The 15,036-nt window shown below is 34.5% G+C and overlaps 1 protein-coding gene and 1 long non-coding RNA gene across 7 annotated transcripts in view; one reads left to right on the forward strand and one right to left on the reverse strand.

The window, feature by feature from the left end:
* The window catches only part of LOC149072706 (uncharacterized), a 494,426-nt gene extending 492,113 nt beyond the window's left edge, over positions 1–2,313 (reverse strand). Inside the window, exon 1 of the mRNA XM_089247135.1 lies at positions 1,395–2,313. Coding sequence (XP_089103261.1) covers positions 1,395–1,488 — 94 coding nt within the window. The 5' untranslated portion in view covers positions 1,489–2,313. The remainder of the gene's footprint in view (positions 1–1,394) is intronic.
* LOC149072707 (uncharacterized) overlaps positions 1–15,036 on the forward strand; it is a 214,648-nt gene that overhangs the window by 159,028 nt on the left and 40,584 nt on the right. For 3 of the 6 annotated variants that reach the window (XR_016194503.1, XR_016194504.1, XR_016194506.1), the window contains exon 3: positions 11,685–11,756. The exons of 2 other annotated variants lie outside the window; for them this stretch is intronic. This is a non-coding gene — a long non-coding RNA (uncharacterized LOC149072707). Of the gene's footprint in view, positions 1–2,454; positions 2,615–11,684; positions 11,757–15,036 lie in introns of those variants that run through there. One more of the 6 variants, XR_016194507.1, reaches the window with a different exon arrangement.

The following is a 15,036-nucleotide window of genomic DNA, read 5'->3' on the forward strand; positions in this document are numbered from 1 at the left end:
TGTTCCTTAGGTAAATTCTACTTTTTAAATAATTTTTAACCCTCTCACCGGCATTGACGAGATATCTCGCCTTATTAAGAGCCTCATATTTTAGCATAGACAAGGACGAATATTTTGTAAGGTTGATTTTTATTAACAGAATACATTTTCCTTCTTTCTTACTTTGCACCTGCTGGAAATTGGAAGGAAGCCTAATTCATGAAAAGGATACGGCATTTTGCGAGGATTTCACTGATTTCTGCTATGCCGGTTAAAGGGTTAAGAAGAATTTCGTCCAACTCTAAGATTGGTATAGTAGAACTTTCGTGGCATTTTGTAATGTGAAGTTATTTATTCAGCATATAGTAGCAGCCTAGGTAAATCGTGATGGCTGGTGTTTAAAAGTTCTATCTCGCATTTTAATCATGTCGCACATGTCACAATCTCCGTTTCTCAGTCTTCCGCATTCCTTGCCGTCGAAGAATTTGACAATATGATCAACGAAAGCACAATATGTGTGACAATAATATCCTTTTTGTTTCCAAGACATCATTATCAAAATTTATTGAAATTTATTTTTAAATAATAAAATTAATGGCTAATATAACACAGAATATAGAAAACTTAATTTTTTGTTAAATACAACTCCCATGATTAATATCTAATAATAAGTCATTTATATTAAATCACCAAATCCTATCTTGAGCTGTAAGTATTGTTTATTATCATCATTCTTTAAAATGAGTCAAAGTCAGAAAAATTTAACATAAAGATTAAAGAAATAAAATTATTTTCATAATTAATAAAAAATGTATAGGTACAGTTTATGTACAAGACTTATGTTCAAACTAATTTGAATAAAAACTAATCATATATATGCATATTGAATTATATGTGAAAACCACTTGTATTAAATAATAGTTAATTAAAATCATTTGTTGATTAATTAGTTTCACTATCGATAGAAATATGATATAGTTTTTTTAATTGCGAATTTTTAAAAAATTAAAGTTTCAGAAAATAATTATCATGTTTACAAATTTAATTATGATTATAAGTTATAAAGTTTATTTATTAATTAATTCTAAAATTATGATCGAAGATAGATAGATAGATAGATTGTAAAATCAAGTCATTAGTGTTTGATGTCGAATTCCTGTCGATTATAAGTCTTAAAGTGTGTAAATTAATGTGATATTTCCATATCTTGAACAATGTCCATCGATGGGATATCGTTTGCAGATGTCCATTTATCTCTGGGTTGAAATTTCTATCTCGTATTCTGGAGTAGGTAATACTTAAATACTGGAGTAGGGAATATTTCCTAACACTTATGTACTTCACTACACATGGATAACAATTAATTAAAAAAAGTAATTGTTCACTAATTAATGAGTCATTAAATTTCAGCTTACCTTGGCGCATATGATGCTGCTGCTGTTGCTGCTGCCACACGTTCCGTGGGTCCCGGGGCCCCGAGGACCCCCTACGTCTTGACTCGCCGGACATGCTTGACCAGTGGTCACCAAAAGTCCGTCGCCGTCTACCGATAGCTGCTGCTTGCTACTTATGGGAAAACAAGAAACTTTTCCCCCTGAAACTGTCCGTCCGTTGTTGGCCGGTGGTCGGTTTTCCCACTGTGTTTTCGTTTGCTTTTGCGCTACTTCGCTAGTCCGAGTTTCGTATCTGAATGGCCGTGAGGGAGACCGGTCCACACACTCACACACAGTCCGAGGTGGGTGTAGCGATGGTGGCGGCTGGGGGCGATCGGCTCGCGAGATGGATGAGGGAGTTTTCGGTGCAGTGCAGCCGGGGTGGTGAGACAGTATGTAGTATATGTTCAGTACTGGTGATCCAAGGAAAGGGGGTGAAAAAGACTACTGTACCAAGCAGCGCCCTGATAGTATGGTGTGAGAAGGGGGATGCACACAGCTCTGTACTAGTCTGAAGACCGGGGTGGTGGTGAAGGACTGCGAATTATTACGAGAACGGGGTGGCGATACTACCCCCTTTTCCTAAGATCCGTCGCACGCACGCACGCACTCACAACACACACAAGAAAACGGTCCGTTTCAACGTTGGAATAACAAGAATAAGAAGTCCTCGAGGCCGCCGATCGGGCCTTTCATGGGCAGAACGAGATTTTGTTGCATGGGAATGAAAGGCGATCGTCACAACCGGACAGACGGACCTACACGACGACGTCCATTTCCTTCACGGGTTTTGGGTTGGGCTCGGAGTTTTTGGCTCAACACGAGGAAGAGTTTTGTCTGGAATGGCGGCTTGTAATGAGACGAATATCGGTATAAAGTGGGCGGTGGAAGATCTCTCCGGCCAATGGCAGCCAAGATCACGCACTCCGTTTTCCCTAGAGTTAAGTCTTGCTTGTCCGAGTTTGCGCTTGACTTTTCCCTCAGCGCTGTTGTTGCGGGCTTTGGGTTTCGTTTCACTTCACTCGCACCTCACACACACACTTGTCACTCCTGCAAAGAAACAGTTGTCAACTGAATTTCTACACATATATTCCGCAAAAAAAAAAAACATCAAATATATATCCATATAAAAAAATTTAAATTTAAAAAAAAATTATAATTTCACAAGCATCAAAAAACGAAAATTCCAAAAATTCCAACGGGTAAGTCATACAAAAATATTTTTATTATTTAATTAATCATTTATCCTATACAATAATTTTTTTTATCAGAAATTTATATTTTTATTATTTGAATTATTTAAAAAAATTATTCAAAATTTAAATTAATATCATTTTAAAATTTAAAAAAATATATATCTAAATTGAGAAATTGATTAAAATTTCTTAAAAATCAAATTTACATTCCATACTAAATTATTTTTTGTGGTATTTATCAGAAAGATATAGAGGAAGCAATGCTGTAATAAGCATCCATTCCTCAACGGATCTTTGACGGAACTAATTCTTTGAAAGCCCTCTCTTGTTCCTCTCTCCCATAATTTTTACGCTTCATCTTTTTCTTCCGTAAAAGATGCGACGGAGGAGCAAGAGGATAAAGAAGGAGGAGCAAAGAAGAAAGAAGGTGGAGAATAGATACGGTAGAGGCAGGGAAGGTGCAAGAAAGCAGGTGGGGGAAGTTAAACACTTTTATTAGGCAGCAGGGGGAAGGGCGGGAAGTGCGGGAAAGGGGGGATCGATGTTTTGGGGTTCGGTTATTTGAAGAATAAAAAGGGGGTGGGGACTTTTGTTGATGCCGTTTTCATCGTGGGGTGGCGGGGGTGTGGAAGAAAGCTCTCCCCCCCCCTCGCGTTCGTTTGTACGCGTGGGGTTCGACGGTGGGGTTGCGAGAGGGCGAGGGTGTTCTGTGTGCGCTTTGGGCCTATCAGTATCGTCCAGTCGTGTTTGCCTGATGGAAGTTTCAGAGGTGGGGTGGGGGGGGGGTAGATCGCGGGTGGCATTGGAGAAGGTTGAGGCTGGTGGCGGGGAGGGATTGGGTGAACGGTAGTTTGGCTGAGAGGAAGGTGGTGGTGGTGGTGCCTAATGAGATGCAAAAAGCATTCTTTGCTTTTGAGTGGGGGGGGGGGGGTTAAGGGGAGTATTGTCGTGTGTGTGCGCGGAGGAGGAAGGTTTTGTGAAGGAATATTTGAAGGAAGAGATAGATTTTTCCTCGTTTTGAAGAAAAAGGAAAAATGCAGTGTTGGAATTGGAGGGTGGTGGTGGTAGTGGTGGATTGCGAAAGAGATTGCGCGTGATCTGTGGCTTTGTTTGTTTGAATACAGCGAAATCTCGATATAACGGTATTCTGCGGATCAAGGAAACATATCGTTGTCGGGTGATTATCGTTGTATTGAGGGGCAAGGTTATCATCACGTGCCATCAGATTTATGCTATGTACTGTTGGCATGTTCCCTATATCTGCATTGTTAGGTGGGCCTACTACCAAAAAATGCGCTCTTGAGTATTTTTAAGAGGAAAGACGTTCTAATTGATTATGCAAGACGTGAGGAAAACTAGATGTTGTGTTGTGAAGATACTGATTTATTTATTGTTTTTGAAGAGATGTTGATTTTTTTGAAAAGAAAAATTCATCTCTGGCTCTACTGGGATTCGGGCTCCTCGTATGCCGGAAGAGTGTATCACTTATGTTATTACAGAGAAACCTCAATATAACGCTACTCTGTGGACCAAAAAAATATCGTTTTAGAGAGATTTATTGTTGTATCGAGTATCGTCGTATCACAAGGTTTCACTGTATACCTATGCGCTAGAAGGAAGAAAATTTCTATCTCCTCTATAGCTTAGTGGTTGGGGCTCGAGTCCCGATAGAGACAGAGATGTTTTTTTTCAATCAACAACTTTCCAAAAAATCAGCATCTTCACACAACATCCAGTTTTTTGTACATCTTGCATAAAAAAGTGGAGAGTGGCATCATGTCGTATATTTAATTGGTTAATTCAGGGGGTTCTCAACTTTTTTCAGCCGCAACCCAAAATCAACAAGATCAGCTTTGCGACCCGTGGGACTGTTTGTTCTTCAGAATTATTGAAGCCGATGATGCAATAAGTGTATTTACACCAGGATTCGTAAGACTCATCTAGGAAGCCTCTACGAATCCCTTTTGGGTCGCGACCCATAGGTCGAGAATTCCTGGCTGTAAGTAAATTCATACGACGCATGTCGGAAGCCCCGATGAATCAAGTTTGGGTCACGGCCCATGGGTTAAGAACCCTTGTTAATTGATAAACAAAATTCAGTTAGATGTAATGCCTCTGTAGAGCGGTTTATAGCAAAAAACTTTGGTGTACGGAAGTGTACTTTTGAAAAGTAGCAATACAAAGTAGTACAAAAAGTAGCGATACCGAATACTTCAATACTTTCGATGATCAGTTTGTGCCAAATATTCATATTATTACACGTCCTTGAAGAAATAAAATATGTGAAAAGCATATTAAAGGAGAAAATAGTTTTTATCACACCTGTCCCAGCGTAGCCTTAACTAGATCTTGAAACGTCAAATTCATCAGGCATCACCAATCTACTGTTTTAACAGTTGTATCCTAAATTAGTAAACTATTGCACACGCAAAAAACACCTTGAAATATGAATTAATGATAAAAACGAAAGCATGAGTTTTGTTTACGTTGATGCATTGATTCAAGTAGGCTTTTAAATGAATTGCAATGCATGCTGCGTTAATGTGGTGTCATTATACGGTGGATAAAAAATAGAAATTTCAGAACATCAATGGGACTCAAATGTTACAATTCGAATAGTCTATTGTGCTGGAAGAGAAGTTAAAGACGAATGGATCGCATGCTCATGCAGCAGTAGTCTTTCCACACTAAGAGATAATCATGATTAAATTACAATAGTAAATTTTTCATCATGATACAGCACCAATGAAAGTGCATAGCCTAGATATCAGTAAAGCTACCGCAGGCTCTCACTACCATACACACGAGGTGTTGGAGGTAGGCGCTACTGTTATGATGTGTCATTAGATGCTTTCATGAATTATGGTTATTTTACCGTAACATATAAATAATGTTGAAATAAACAATTTTAAGTGATCTCCAGGGAACAGAACCTACCTTCGAAACATGAAATAATGATAAAAGTCACAGTCATGAGTTTTGCTTTATTATGAAGTCACCAATGAATAAGGCAAATATACGAAAAGTTACAACTTTTAATGCATTTCGACATACAGTGGGTGTCATCTTCACAGGAAAAAATGTTTAATCACCAGTCACGCTGAATAGTTTTACTAGTCTTAATAGTTTTACAAAGTTTATCTACTCTTCCATGAGTTTTGTTTATGTTGGCTTATTCCTTCAAGTAGGCTTTCAAGTGCAAGTCCCTTTTAATAAAAGACAAAATTTTTGAAAATATGGCGAGTGCATTGATTTATTAGAGTTTAAAAATCCGATCCGTGGTGAGATACTTGAGCATATTATGACTAATAGAATAGAAGAAAAGACATCACACAGAAAAATATCATAAGAGATTCATGTTTTCCAGGAATTTTTCCAATCTTCCCCAATAGCATATAGTAAATGGGAAATGGAAAAATAATCAACAATATCATGCGAGAAATCGGTTTTTTATAGTCAATAACCAAAAAAACAAAAACAACAACGGAGATGGGTCAGTTGTATTGAGAGTAGGTTTGATGGTCATTGAACCGTTACTCGTTGTCAGCGTCCGAATTTTACTGGACGCCCATCCCCGTTTTCTACGGGTAGCCTACCGATATTTAATGAATTTTTTTTTCATCATTCGTTTCATTCATCTTCACTTCCAGGCATCTTGCTTTTGTTTGATTTGCCCCAGCTATGTATGTTTTATACAAAATTTCACTGAAATGTCGATATAAATTTTAAATATAAATAATTTATATATATAAATTTCACATAAATTCCATTCTTTACGAGAAGGTAAGATCTACAAAGCACGTGAAAAAATTACTACGTAGAATTCTATAACGACACGCTACAACTACTACTTCCAACAGTATCTACTATAGGTAAGTAAAGGCTCGTGTGTCATATCTATAGGGAGTTCGCGCATGCAGCTCCATGACATTTTCCCCTCCGCGGTACAAATAGCCCATGTGATTAAAGGGGAGTCCGGTACAATTGACCTTCGAATTTGATTGACAAGTTTTGTGGGGTGAGCAACTGACCCTCGTACAACACAACTCCTCGGATAAGACGTCAATAGGTTGCGGTTTCGACCGATCCCTATGGAGAATAATGTTAATGAACCTCGGTTTTGACGATGACCTCGAAGATAACTACGCATTCTTCTTCCATCCATTTTTTTTTCCCCAGACTTTTCTTTAAACAGGGCTTTGCTTTCTCCTTCGCTATTGCAAATACAGTATGATGATAAAAACACCATTTCTCGTATGATATTGTCGATTATTGTTCAGTTTCCTTCCATTTTATCAGCCACCTCGTTGGGCATTTTGACTGTTGTGGCATTGTATTTGTATTGTGCGCAGGAACACATACGGAATTCTTAGAAGATGAATTCTTAAAGTTATGTGTTTTTTTTCTGTTTTCTTAATATTCATAGCAAGCTGCAAATATCGCTTCATGGATCAGGTTTTTTAACTTTATTGAATTCTTGGATTCGTCATCTTTTTTAAAGCTTTGTCTTTCAATTGAAGGGAATTCAGCAATTCACTTGAGAGCGTACCTGAAGGAATGCGTCAATGTAAACAAAACTCGTGCTCGTCACTTTTATCATCTATTTCAAGTTTTGAAGGTGTGTTCCGAGTCTCCGTATATAAAGACCGTTACCTGGGGAGGTGCACAACCACTTCACGATGCCATCTAATGACTTATTTCTTACCAATGCTTTTAATACATCATAAGGTATTGTAATTACGTCCTGCGTTTAGCTTTACATGTATAGGGTATACACTTCCATTGCTGCTGTACGTACCATGGCCAGCAACGATAAATTTAAACTTTATTATACAAATTTAATCAGGATTTTCTTTTAGTGTCAATACTGCTGATTGAGAATACGAAACATTTATTTTTACCTTCTCCTCTCTTGAAATATAATACTGTTCGAAATGTAACATTGCGTTATTGCTATCTTTAAATCAACTGTAATCGCACCACATCAGCATGACCGTATAGGTAATCGAGCATTGGCCTGAAAAATCTCCGGAAGTTTACATGCCCAACTACATCAACTTTGAATTTGTGAAAAAGCATGATATTTTCATGATTATTGCTAAAGACCAGCGTTTCTCAACCACCGGGCCCTGATATCATTCATACCGGGCCGCGAGTGATCATCCGTTTCATTTTCCCTCATTCATTTTCCGTTGGTCGTGTGTATGATCGGGCCTTCGACTCACAAAAATGAATGAAACCGGGCCGCGAGCTTGAAAAGGTTCAGAAACAATGCTATAAACAGCTGCTACTGATGAAATGTATGAGATTATAATGATGAAATATACTGATGAAATGTATCAGATGGTACTCACTGATGAAATGAATCAGATGGTACTCTCTGATGAAATGTATCAGATGTGGTATACTATGATGAAATGTATCAGATAGGACTCTGATGAAGTATATTAGATCAGCGGTCCTTAATCTTTCTCCCTTCCCGCACCCCCAGTGCAATTGCAATGCGACCTGCCTTTTAGCACAACCTTGGATAATGTGTTTTTATCTGTTAGAAAAAAAATTTCTGTAATTAATTACACTAACTGATTATTTTACATATTGTTTAATGCCCTTTTCGGCTATGGCTAATATTTAATTTTGGTTTTATTTATTTTATGTTTTTTTTAAATAATTTAAAAACGAAACTTAAAAAAAGTTACTATTTTCTTTTAAATTTTTCTGAGATTTGGAAAAAAAAAGATTCATAGAATAGTTCTCTTCACTCTCACTGATTCAAGCCGAAACTATTATAAATTAATGTTTCTTTGATATTTGACTTTTGAAACCTTGAAAAGGTTTATTTACAACCACATTCTGAATCTGGAGGTGGGATGTCATTTTCTCAAAAATCACTGTAAAATTCTTGTACACTCTGCAATGATTGGCAGACAGCGTCGGTCTCATGGATCATTACATTTATTAAGATATATCCATCCAAATATACAGTGGGGTTATCTGGCACGTGATAATCATAGCAACATAGACATTTTTTACTGTCATATAAGATGACTATATAATTTTGGGGGATCAAAATTGCAAAAACAAATTCGATCATATATAATCTAGTAAATACGGTATATTTTCGATATTAATATACATAACTGCTGAGAGATAATTAATGTCTCGTTTACAGGAGTTTGCAACACTAAATTACGAAATGTTCAAAATTTCTTTAAAAAATTAGAATATCTTTTAGTTTTTTTTCAGAAAGCAATCCAAATTTAGAAGTTAACCACTATTCATCAGCTGTAATTTCGAGAACCATTCCATTAAAAATGCTTATGTCATGCAGCAATTTCTAATGGATCAATGGGATATTTATTTATTTTTTTATGAGTGGGCAGAAAATTAACTTATACAGCATTTCATTTCCCCTAGTGGCTGATAGAAGTCATTTTGCTGAGAGAGTGACACAACTGCAAAGAAAACCCATGTTTCCCTCTTTTATAGCTTTTGAACATAATTTTTACACTACTTTTTTTATCACAATTTTTATCACCTTTTGCATGTATATATTTATTTTCATTATTTTTTTAAATGCAAAGTCCATTGTATAAATTTTATTAACTCTGAAACTCTATACTTTATCTACGTTTATTTGAAGCTAAAGCTATGAAAGAAAAAAAACAGGAAAATTCATTGGGGGGTTAGTTCAAGATTCGAAAGTTTGATTAAATATGAAATTCATCTAAACAAGACATTATAAATAATGCACATAAACGGTTTATAGCAATACAGTGGTTATTAATCGGGGATGCAGGAGAGCATTTTTGGGGGTGTGAGGTGGAAAAAAAATTTCAACATAGTGACTGATTATTCAGGAAAATTGAAATGATAAAAATTTAATTTTTCAATTCTTAAAAGAATTGAATCATACCAATATTTCAACATCTTATTTTTTCGCTTTCGTTTGCAGTATTGTGTCATGCAAAATTTGCGTTGCAAAAGTTTTTATTACGATTAGCGATTCTACTTTTTTGTTTTTCATTTAGATTGAAAAAAAAATACCATTATTTACCTAAACTATTCCGTGGTTTGTTTAGATTGATTGGTACCTCTCGCGTTATTAGCATGTTGTGCTAAGATTCGATACGGTCGTGACCATGACTCAGGAAAAACATCAAAAAAATTTAGTCAAGTGCCAAACAAACATTAATTTATAGTTGGTTATTTATCGGCTGGAATCAATAAGTGAAAAGATTTATAGAGAGAAAACTATTCTTATAAATCTCTTTTTTCCAAATCTCAAAAAATGTTTAAAAAAACAGTATTTTTTTTTTAGTTTCGTTTTTGAATTAATTTTCAAAAAATAAAATAAAATAAAGCCGAAATTGAATATTATCCATGGCCGAAAAGGGCATTAAATAATAAGTAAAAGATTACACACATAGAAATTTATTAATATAATTAACTACAGAAAAAGCTGAATTTTCTAACATATAAAAACGCATTATCCAAGCGGGTGCAGGAAGGCAAATCACATTGCACTGGGGGTGCTCGAAGTAAAAACGGTTAAGAAACACTGATCTAAGATACATTTCATCAGTATCATCTGATACATTTCATCAATAACGTATTTCATTAATTAATGTATCATCTGATACATTTCATCAATAACGTATTTCATTAATTAATGTATCATCTGATACATTTCATCAATAACGTATTTCATTAATTAATGTATCATCTGATACATTTCATAAATAATGTATTTCATTAATTAATATATCATCTGGTACATTTCATCATTGTAATCTCAATTATTTCATCAGTAGCAGCCGTTTATAGCAGTAATCACGAAATTTCACACACATGCTTTTTCACAAATTCAATCTTTTGCTTCTTGAGAGACTGACATGTACCAATTTTCAATATTAGACTTATAACGATGGATAATTCAAAAATCATATTTTGAAAACAATAAAACTCAAGATATAAAATACAAATCCATTGCTACATATATGCAGGGGGCATAGGTAACAGGGTGTATGACATTTTACTGGCGAACCGTTGATCCAAGAGCAATACTTCCAATTAGACAAAGTATCCAGATAACGTGTAGTAGCCCTACTCAGATATGTCATTCATGTTGCAAGGGGTTGTATAGTTATTAAAATAAAAAAAAATACTTTTCATACTGTGTGTCCCCGTGTACCCGAACACCCAATTATAAAGTTGTTTTCCTGTCTCTCCTGATGCCAATTAAAAAAATTCCACGTTTTTAAGTGCAATATTTAATGAGATATTCGAATTTGAAAACGGGGGAAAGATGGGAAAAAACATCATTAAAAATGCGGATAAAACGGTTTTCCCACATTTAAAGCTGTTTTTCCCAACTTTCCTCCGTTTTTTGGAATTCGAATATTTAAATATTACCAACTTTTACATAAGTGGAAGTAATCACAATTTTTTAAATTTATCAATCAAATATATATCACAGTGAACGCTCGTTATAACGACTTCACGTTATAGCGAACATTCCATTACAACGATCGGTAGGATAAGTCCCAAACGTTTTCATATAACGACTATCATGTATGTTTTCCATTACATTCAACGACCCTCCCAATATAACGTCCGTTTTCGACGGGACGAAGGAGGTCGTTATATCGAGCGTCGACTGTAGTTTGTGTAAAAATGACTAAACTATGCATAAAAATAAAAAAATAAACCTAAAAAAAAATTAAAGTTTAGATATGTTTAGTTTTATTCACACTGGCGTGCAACAAATATTACACACAATTTAAAATTTTGACTTGGTAAGGATTTACAAACAATTATTCAAAAAAGTTTTTTCCAGTTTGTATTCTAATAACAGAATACTTATTTACTAAAACTGATTGGATTTTGACAATCGTTTAGATTTCCGTATTGTTGACAGGGAAGTCAAGCCTCAATATAGACATATAAAATCACCGCTTAATAAGAAATTATTATAATGACACTTTTTGCGAATCCTTCTTGCACGAATAGTATTTTAAAGATATTTGAAAGTAAGTTATCAATGTGTTTTTGATTACAATTTCTCTCTTTATAGGAATTTCGTTGAGCTATATGACTACTTTTGTGGTTTTGGAAGTAGATTAAAAAACTCTAATTTAACGTTGAGGTAAGTTTGAGATATTCTGCATAAATCAAAAAAGATTTTTAATTTAATGTTTTTTACAAGTTTAATTGAATTTTTAAAAATTGTAATTACACATTTTTTAGCAATTTAGGATGGACTGCGTCCGAAAACACAAATTTAATTTCATCAATGAAATTTTTATTACTGTAAGGTTATCTATGATAGCTTATAATCATTGTTTCTAACTTTTAAATGTTGCACGATATTAATCATTTAGGTGTATGAAAAGTGTATGGAGAAATACTTAATTTACGTGTAGTCCTATTTTTTTGAATTTCAAAGCTTTCCTGACTATCGGATGTTTTCGTTTCGATTTCTATGAAGGATGTATACAGCATTAGTGCTTCGAACTTTTCAAAAATTCATGATTCGATGGAATCTGTGCATGTTTTACTTTTGCTCCCAATTAGTAACCTAAAATTTAGTCGAAAATTCAGTTTCCGTAAATCAGTTATTCTATTTCACTGATGTTTGCCTAATCAATAAAAGTCAAGCAAGATTGTCGTGAAGCAGTAGGGAGATAAAGAAAAACTGCACGAAAAAATTTGTTAAAAATAACAACACAACGATACACCATGGAAAAAGATATCAAGTTTTTCGGGATCTACATATTTTTTTTGTAGGGCCAAAAATTCTGTTATAAGCCATCAATCCTCCAAGACAAAACTTGAAAATTCAATCTCGGGTTATCTGGTAGACTTATTTTTTATATTTTTATCCGTAATCTGTACTGGAACAACTGCAATAACAAGTATATAAAAATACCAAAGGCCGAAATGATTATCACACGCACGCACGCACGCACGCACGCACGCACAAAAGAATTAATCAAGAATTCGAAAATATTTCAATTGATTTCCAACTGTCTGTTTATAAAACCAACTCCACAGAGTCGTGACAATGTCGTCAACACCGTAGATAATTAATTACCGATTGTTTACGGTACATTACGCAAGGAGTCTGCTCCCTGTAATTCACTATCATTTGGAAGTTGGCTTTGCGGGATGCACATGCATCAGAAAAACAGATACCTACGATATAAGAGAAACAAATTATTTTCTTTTTACAGTAGTTGTTTTTCCTGATTATTCAAGATAAAAGAAGCTAATTTAATTTTATTCCAATAAAAAAATTATTCATTTATTAATACGGATGATCGTGGATCAGTGTTTCCCAAAGTGGGCAATATCGCCCCCTGATGGGCGATGGAATGGCCCAGAGGGGCGATAAAAGCTACTCGTTTAACATAGGAACCTATTCAATTTAGTTGGGGGCGATAAGAGAAAAAATTTTCTGAAGAAGGGGGCGATGAAAGAAAAAGTTTGGAAAACTATGTTCTAAGTGGTAGATCGTGACTCATTTTATCGTATAGGGTAAGATTATGTTCGTTAGTTACAAGCAACAGAAAAAAAATACAAAAATGTGTGTCAATTTCTTCCAGTCTGCACTACACTCTATATCACTGTTTCTCATAGTGGGCAATATCGCCCCCTGGGAGCCAATGGAAGGTTCCATGCAGGCGGTAGAAGCTTGGGGTTTAGTATAGGATCCTATGTGTTGGCTTGAGTTGGGGGACGATGGGAAGAAAAAAAACAATTTAAATAAAGGGATGATGGAGCGAAAAATTTGGAAAACTATGCTCTATATAGTTTTTTCCATAAAAATCTAATGTATTCCTGCATATAGTTTTTCGTATAGAACATATATGTAAATATCACTATAGTATACAAAAGCAAGAACAAATACTATTGTAATGAAAAACGTTTTTTGAATTGCATTTACAAATACAGGACTATACATATTAGCAGTAGGTCTACACTTCAATCTAGACCTGCTGTACTGCTAATATTATACTGTTTTGACACCTTGTCTTATTTGCGTTCGCTGGTCATTCGTCTACTTTTCTACATTACTTTCATATTGTATTACAAAATTAATCCAATATATTTTAAAGCATATTTTAATTGAATAAATCACGAAAAATGCATTGATATTAGACCTGGAAATCGATTAATAGTTTTAACTGTTAATCAAAAATTTTTAATCGATTAATCGAATTTTTTTGTCTTAACTTGATTTCATGCACCTATTCCCCAGATGTACACACGTAGATAAAGAAATTAATTTACTGCCCCTTGAAGCAATTTAAAATGCTTAACATATTTTGTCAAATTATGGAGTTTCTTCCCTTGGATCATCGATTTTTTTAAATCGGTGGTTATTTCAATTTTAGATCAGTCACTGATATCGAAATCACTTTCGATTGTACTGTTGCTTGTTTTACTACATAGAAACTCCCCCGAATAGTAGGCCTACATGTGAGAAGAGGAGCTGATGCTGCCAAGAAAATAAGAAACACTACTGTCCATAGGGGACAATAAATTTCAGTCTTGAAATGAATTTGAAACTGAAATCATCAGCTTTCGTGGAATCGAATTTCATTTTCCCATGCCAATAAATGTGATCAAAATATTGATTCAAACATTTTTAAATATATATGGTCCCTTATCCAAAATACTATATGTAGGTACATAATTTTAGGCATCTCGTTTTCAGTTGAACTAGTTGAACTGAATCAAGTTAAATTTCAAACTTTTAAGCATATTTTAAGAGAATTTTAATCGAATTCATCGAGTCAATTAACTCAACTATATGTTTCAACTGCAATTAACAATTGATCGATTAACCGACCCGATTAATCGATTAATTGGACCAGCACTAATTGATATAGCATAAAATTTTATAATAAAATAGCAATAATTTTCGTATTAGCCAATTAAATAAACACTTATACTTAAAAAAGGGGGAACTAAATTAAATGCATAAACTAATAGCTGGCCATACAATATCAAAAATAATCGGAGAAAACATTCTTTTCAGTGAAATTATTTGATGAAATTTTCATTATCATGTCAATAAAATCAATTATTATATAGGTATTTTTAAATAACTTCGATTAATTCCGAATCAACCTAATCCATATATATATATATATATATATATATCTAATTTTACAAAATTTTAATTGCAAGTTTTAAAGTTTAATAGAAATCGATCTAAATCTTGCCTTAAAGACATAAAGCATATGCTGGGCGATACAGGGCTGGAAAAATTGGAAAAAATCTACTTTTACCAGGAGGAAAAAGTCCAAAATAATACTTCTTTTGACTTTTTCAGGGCATAGTGACCTCTTTGATGTTAGTAGATATGCTGCTATAAATTCCAAACATTTTGTGCTTCTCTCAGCTTGCAATTTAGTAAC

Source organism: Pholcus phalangioides, unplaced genomic scaffold (assembly GCF_987345545.1).
Source record: "Pholcus phalangioides strain wild (caught in Gottingen) unplaced genomic scaffold, Ppha-v1.0 ptg000017l_1, whole genome shotgun sequence".
NCBI classification, from domain to species: Eukaryota; Metazoa; Arthropoda; class Arachnida; order Araneae; family Pholcidae; genus Pholcus; species Pholcus phalangioides.